Source organism: Punica granatum, chromosome 7, assembly GCF_007655135.1.
Source record: "Punica granatum isolate Tunisia-2019 chromosome 7, ASM765513v2, whole genome shotgun sequence".
Taxonomy (NCBI): domain Eukaryota; kingdom Viridiplantae; phylum Streptophyta; class Magnoliopsida; order Myrtales; family Lythraceae; genus Punica; species Punica granatum.
Genome location: NC_045133.1, coordinates 10,877,653 through 10,884,940, shown reverse-complemented (window position 1 = coordinate 10,884,940; position 7,288 = coordinate 10,877,653). Strand labels below are relative to the sequence as shown.

Sequence of the window (7,288 nt, the reverse complement as noted above, 5' to 3'; positions counted from 1 at the left end):
AGGAAATATATATATATATATATATATAGTTCACCAAATATATGTGTATATATATATAGATTGCTATACATTAAACCTTCAGCGTAAGAAGTCCAAGAACATAGTTACGGTTTTCGAACCTAACTAATAGGGTTGTTGATCCATTACCCAAAAAGGTTTTAGCTGAAGGTACTGCTTCACAAGGCCTTAAAAACAAATTTCGTACATCTTCCCTGCACAATTGTTGAGCTGGATTCAGGCCAACACCCTCTTAGTTCCAGTGTCCATTCTAGACATGGATCTGGTGTAAATTATTCCAATCGTCTGGACATGAAACAATCCTGATGGAAGCAGACTATCCGCAATATCCCATGATTATTATAGGTCATGGTCGGTTTTGATACATACAGTTTGCAACGCCACGGGCTATCACCATACAAGGCTAGATGAAGGTACATTTTGGTTCCCGAGGGTTTATAAATAAATTCCAAATTTCCAGCTTTTACAACGGTGTGGCATTCAGGGTGTGATAAAAACCTGTTCGTGTCACTATAACATATGCAAGATAATACTCTCCCATCAGGTCACCTATATGACCTTGTGGCCAAATTCCTCGTCCGAATGGCATGCTGGTTGATGGGGTCATAGGAATCATTTGGACAAAATTCAAATTTTTTTTTTAATATTTATAAGGGAGATCAAAACGAAAAAGAGAAATAAAAGGGTATGAAAATTCCACCGATGAAAATCGCACTTGCTACCTTTCGATTGACAAGTGAGGCATGGGCTAATACTACAGCCACTTTTTTTAAATCCAGAATTCTTTCGTTATAAAATTTTATAACGGAAAATCTTTTACATTTTCAGAATGTAATAGTGAAAACATTTTCCGAAAGATAAAAAATAGTCGCGGTCCATCACATTCCCCACCTAATGGAAACTTGTTCTGAGTGATTTAAGAGATCTGGATTTTTCCCTCGTGAACTGATTACGCCGTTACGTTTCCATTCAAGGAAGAAGTTTCTCTACGTGTGGTCTCTACATGTGGAATTGGTCCCCATATAGCAATCCACAAAATTCAACAACTCGTTTTTGACGAATTTTTGCGCCAAAAACTCTATAAATATGAGAAAAGTTCATCTTAGTTTCATGCAATACAAGCAAATCAACAAGAGAGAAATGGAGATCAACGTTCCCTTCTCTAGGTTCCAGCTCTGTTGCTTAGTTATTCTCCTTTGCTTTCCCTACATAGCCTTTGCTTCTGGCAATCCTCATGAGAATTTTCGTCAGTGCCTCACCGTCAATTTGACGAAGGATACCTCCATTTCACAAGCCGTACACACTCCGGCCAACTTGTCGTACTCTTCTGTCCTGGACGTTTCTATACAAAACTTAAGGTTCCTAACACCTGATGCCCCTAAGCCTTCTTTCATCATTACCCCCGTGGACGTCTCCCAAGTTCAAACCGTGATCTACTGCTCCAGAAAGTATGGCCTACAAGTACGAATGCGGAGTGGGGGCCATGACTATGAGGGTCTGTCATACCTCTCTGGTTCCCCGTTTGTCATCCTTGATCTAGTTAACCTCAGAGCAATCACTGTTGATGCTGGAAATGCGACTGCATGGGTGCAGTCAGGAGCCACTGTCGGGGAACTATACTATAGAATCGGCGAAAAGAGCACGACCTTAGGGTTCCCTGCTGGGGTTTGCCCCACCGTCGGAGTTGGTGGCCACTTCAGTGGTGGCGGCTACGGAATGATGTTGCGCAAGTACGGTCTTTCAGCTGACAATATCATCGATGCACAGGTTAGCGATGTTTGATTTTTTTTCTTTCACGCTGTTTCTTATTTTCTTGAAACTCAAGGAACTTATTTTGCTAAGATCGTATATAATACCATATATATATGTGTGTGTGAAGAAATTTATTATTAAATGGTAAAACATGCAAAGCACAAGAAAAAAGTGAAAAGAGAGTGTGTTGCAATTACTTACGTTAACTATTATGTTGTACATATATTTCTTTTTTGGGCGTGTATCCTGGTATCCAAAAGTCCAATGGGCACTGACTAATCCAGTTTGAGTCGGGTCAACCCGCTAATAAATAAACTCTCCCAATTAAGGATTTTCTCCATTTTCAAGACTCGAATACTAGACCTTGGTTAAGGGAAATAAGCACCGAACTCGCTTGAACTAATTCTTGTTGGTATAAATACATTTCTCAGCTAATTAAACATGGTATGCAGGTTGCAGATGTGAATGGCAAGCTTCTCGACCGGAAGTCGATGGGAGAGGACCTCTTCTGGGCCATTCGAGGAGGTGGTGGTAACACATTCGGGGTGGTGGTCTCGTGGAAGATCAGGCTAGTCCCAGTTCCGGAGACCGTGACTGGATTCACAGTCCTCCGAACCCTGCACCAGAACGCGACAAGTCTTGTCCACAAGTGGCAATTCATTGCAGCCGAGGAACTCCCACATGAGCTGTACATGAGGGTCATCTTGCAAAGCCGCAATGGGGCAGACGGCAACAGAACAATAGAAGCCTTCTTTGAAGCCCTGTATCTAGGAGAGGCTGATGAGCTTCTCGATGTGATGGGCTCGAGCTTCCCGGAGCTCGGGCTGACGAGAGAGGACTGCATTGAGATGCCCTGGATCAACTCAACCATCTATTTTGCCGGATTCTCTGGCCAGCCCTTGGAAATCCTATTGAATCGAAGCTCAAACACGAAAAGCTACTTCAAGTACAAGTCAGACTACGTGAAGGAACCGATCTCTGAGCCAGTGCTAGAGGAGATATGGAAGTGGTTAATCAAGGCAGACCAAGGAGCTTTGCAGATGATATGGAACCCATATGGAGGGAGAATGAGTGAGATTTCCGAATCTGCAATTCCATTCCCGCATAGGGCTGGAAATATATTCAAGATCCAGCACTTAACTTCTTGGACGAACGGATCAGTCGAGGAATCTGCCAAGCGCATATCCTTGATCAGGAGCTTCTATGGATTTATGGCACCTTTTGTTTCGAAATCTCCAAGATCAGCTTACATAAACTACCGCGACCTTGATATTGGGATGAATAACGAGTTTGGTAACACAAGCTACGGGCAAGCCAGCATATGGGGCACCAAGTATTTTAACCGAAACTTTGACAGGTTGGTGAGGGTAAAGACTGCGGTTGATCCGAGTAATTTCTTCAGGAACGAACAGAGTGTTCCCCCGCTCACTTCTTGGTAGATGGAAACGCGTAACATATACATATACGCATTTATTGAATGGATTGAGAATAAATAAGATCTTGTGAGATGATTCTGTATGTTACGAAATAAAGAAGAGAACATCCTCTATTTATTGAATTCACTTGTTCTATAATTTCATCATTAAGATACTCACTAATAATATTTGTCAAATGGATTATCGACTTTAAATTTACATTGAATAAACTAATTAGATTCTTTTTCCAATAATCGATGGGCGACCTCCCAATTCAGGCGTTGGCCACGATGGTTCTTGCACTCATTTCCCCCGAGAGGGAGGTGGTGTCCCATTTAAACAGCTGACAAGAACCGGCACGAGAACTAGCAGCAGCTTTACGATTCACTCTCGGAAGAGTAGCAGTCTTCAAATGAACCATCTCAGTTATCTTCTTGACAGGCCCTTCAATCTGTACTTGAACACCTCTGAAGATTCTTTAAATTCCTCTCGGTCCGTATAATATATGTGAAGTCAGTCCAACTCCAAGCCAACCTCTTCATAGTGGCATCAAGTGTCTTACCTTTCCACCCCAGAGTATAGACCAGTTCCTCATTCCTATCACCCGCTGGTTTATGCAGCAACAGCTTTCGACAAGTAAAAAAGAGATGATCTCTTGTCTTGATTCCTCCACAGGCTCGCATATCTCACAGACTTCACCTTTCTTGAGTCCTTTCTTTGTGGGAAGCCCGTTTAAGATTGCCATCCAACTAATAAAGAATGAAGCCCTGGGAATATGTCCCCGAAAAACTTATTAGCTTATGCCATCCCACCTTACTCCCGTGTGGTCTAATGTCTTGCCACACCTCAGAAAGGAATTCAGGTCTAAATTAGGAATTAAGATCTCAACTGAAGGAGCTTGAACATCACTGCTTCTCGGCCAGATCCACTGCCCCTCCCTGTATACTGCATTAAGTTTCTGGTCACCTGCATGAGAAAGAAGGGAAGCGGTTCAACTCATTAATGCAAACTTATGTCAAAGGTTCCTCATTATTCCATCTCTTATGGCTCCATATGTTACCTGATTAGCGCATGATAATCAGGGATTTTGTTACCTCATTTTTTCTACTTTTTTTTGTTAATTCTTTTCTTCCCTGGTATGTACACACATGTATATATTGTAATGGATGAAGCTAATGAAAGTTAACTCAGAAAATTCATTCAATCGGGCGTATATTTTTTCATTATTAGAGCCACAGTTTCACCCTTTTGTGTAGGCTCGCACCCCGCCAGATCTAGAATGTCCGAGAGCAGCTAAAAGTGTGCCTCATGTAAATCCTCCCTCGCCCGACCACAAAGATGAGTCATGCTCGAGGTCATATATTGAGGGAGGATATTTAAGAGAATGCGACAACGTGTAGACAAAAAAAGACCACACGTTGCACGTGAGGGCGGGTGTTGAGAATCGTTAAACTACATTGGAAAAATTAATAAAAAAAACCATGGGTTTATATGTGGCTTGAATTCCACCACTTATCCGTTTGAGCTTTTAAGTAAAAATGAGTTCAAGTCCATATAAGTACAATGGAAATTTAATATGGTATCACAACAAGTACTGTGCTTAACAATGGCTGCCCAAACACCCACCCATCCTTTTCCTTTTTTAATCAACGTAGTGAACTTTGTTATGCTGACAGTCACCGAGAACAATTACCTTCTCTGGGAAAAACAGTTGTCACTGATTGAGAGTCAGGACTTGCTCGGTTTCCTTACCAGTGAGATCGAAGCACAGGCTGGAACAACTATGGGAGTCGACTGTATTGAAGTCAGTATCCCATAATACACAGCGGGGGTCCACTCAGATCGTTTGGTGAAATCTTGGATTGTGGGCTCTATCTGAAGAAGTTCTCGACCTTGCCCTAGGACTCCAGGCTGCAGCTGATGTCTGGAAGGCTCTCATAGACCACTTTAAACAAAGCTCGGTCGCAGAGGAGTTCAGCCTACTCAGCCATCTGCAGCCCATTCGCAAGGACAATGGGACTTTTACTGCATATCTTCGGGGGTTCAAGTTGATCTGCGATCAACTTCAATCCATCCAGAAACCTATTTCTGACACACAAAAGGTTTTCCGACTTCTTGAGGGCCTTGATGAAAACTATGAGACATTCAAAACAACAATGTGGAGGCCTCCTCTACCCTCATATGCTGATTTGGTTGATCAGCTTAAAAGTTATGAATCGCATCATCAACCAAACACAATTATCTCAACCACAAGTGAAACTGTGATCCTTGTCGCATAAAGAACTGGAGAAAACCATAGGGGATCCTCTCGGGGTCGCGGATGCAGTTCTCGTGGTCGTGGCTTCAGTCAGGGTCTTGGCTCCTTCTCTAACAATAACACCAATCCTTCGCAGACACAGGCAGATCGAATCAGCTTGCACACGGTTAAGTATCCTGCTCCCCGGACGCGGTGTGATAGTATGCCAAACTGCAAGAAGCATGGTCATTGTGCTCTTAGCTGCTATTCTTGTTTGGATAACAGCTATCAAAGCGAGCATATCCCTTAGGCTCTTGCTTCACTTCGTATTTCATAGTCGACTGATCCTGAATGGCATCCAGATACAGGGTCCACTATGCATATAACCAACGACCCAGGTAATCTCAAAGACTTGGTCTCGTATCATGCGACTAATTCTATTATGGTGGGTGATGGTGCTGCCTTGCTTGTAACTCATGTTGAGTCTGGCGTTTTTAGTAATGAGATAGGCAAATTACCTCTTCATAATGTTTTAGTGGCTCCTGATTTTAAGCGCAATTTAGTGTTAGTTGCTCAGTTAACTCGAGATTATCCATGTTATTTCGACTTTAACACTTCTGGATTTTCTATCAAGGATTTGATGACAAATGAGGTCTTCATGACAGGACCTAATCAGCACGGGCTTTAAACCAATAAGGATCCCAAATTTGAAGCTTTCTTCTCATCACGGAATGAGGCAGCAGAAGAACTTACGTGGTATAGGCAGCCTGGCCAACCCAATGGTTGTATTCATAAATTCTTGAGACAATAATTTGATTTCAATGACTAAATTTGTTGGAACCCTTTGTACTACTTGTCAGATGAGTAAAAGTACAAAGTTGTCGTTCTCTAAATCTCAGTCGCGTTGTTCTTATCCGCTTTGAAAAATTGCACTATGACTTATGGGGTCCAAACCCGGTACCTTCCATTCAAGGCTTTTGTTATGCTATTTTGGTTGATGATTACTCTCCTTATTATTGGTTCTGTCCATTGAAACAAAAGTACTGATTTCTTTGGGGTGTTCTGCTCATTCCAGAAGCTTGTTAAGAATCAGTTCGATTGGAAATTTAAAAACTTTCATTCTGATGGGGGTGGTGAATTTACTGGTCGTGATTTTCAAACTCATCTTAAAAATTGCGAAATACATCATACTCTATCATGTCTAGGGACAGCAGAACAAAACGACGCTGAAGAGCGTATACACTGCCGCGTTGTTGAGCTCGGCCTTGCCGCTCTGTTTGAAGCATCAATGCCTATGAAATACTGCATTGAATCCTTTGCCACTGTGATGTATCTAATTAATGGACTGCTATCATCCTATTTACATGATAAGACACCATATTATGTTCTATATAACTAGAATCCAGATTACTCGATACTTCGGGTTTTTAGATCACGGTTGTACCCCGCAATTATATGATCAACAAATCTGATAAGCGCTCACTTCCTTGTATCTTTCTCGGATATAACGATAAGCATAAAGGGTATCGGTGTCTTCACCAATCTACTGGTCGGGTTTATATATGCCGTCATGTGATCTTTTTTTTTTTTTTTTTCAAGATTTCATCCCATTTGAGCATTTTGTGAATCAGGGGCTGAATCTGTAGGGGAGTTCTCTTCTCAGTACATGTTGCCAAGTCAAGATCATCCGCATGCAGATGCTACTGCTGGTGTAGCTCAGCCTCAGGCCTTGACACAATAAAAGGGTGCTCAACTCTGACGGGCTTGGAGAGCATGCTGTAGGTGGTGGAGAGTATGCCGTAGGGGATAAAGAGCATGCTGTAGGTGATGGAGAGCATGCTCATTCTGCCTCAGCAGCCTTTGTTGA

The 7,288-nt window shown here is 42.2% G+C and overlaps 1 protein-coding gene across 1 annotated transcript; it reads left to right on the top strand.

Moving 5' to 3' along the window:
• The first annotated feature begins 1,144 nt into the window (after positions 1-1,144).
• LOC116213296 (berberine bridge enzyme-like 18) lies at positions 1,145-3,328 on the top strand. Its single transcript, XM_031548176.1, has 2 exons — positions 1,145-1,785; positions 2,223-3,328. The coding sequence occupies exons 1-2, from the start codon at positions 1,159-1,161 to the stop codon at positions 3,207-3,209; spliced, it is 1,614 nt and encodes a 537-aa protein (XP_031404036.1). The 5' UTR covers positions 1,145-1,158; the 3' UTR covers positions 3,210-3,328.
• Positions 3,329-7,288: the final 3,960 nt, after the last annotated feature.

What these genes read in the sequence shown, in the direction of transcription:
- LOC116213296 (XM_031548176.1), top strand. Translation starts at nt 1,159, where the DNA reads ATGGAGATCAACGTTCCCTTCTCTAGGTTCCAGCTCTGTTGCTTAGTT. An exon ending in ACAATATCATCGATGCACAG is followed by an intron (nt 1,786 to 2,222) that starts GTTAGCGATGTT and finishes CATGGTATGCAG; the next exon opens with GTTGCAGATGTGAATGGCAA.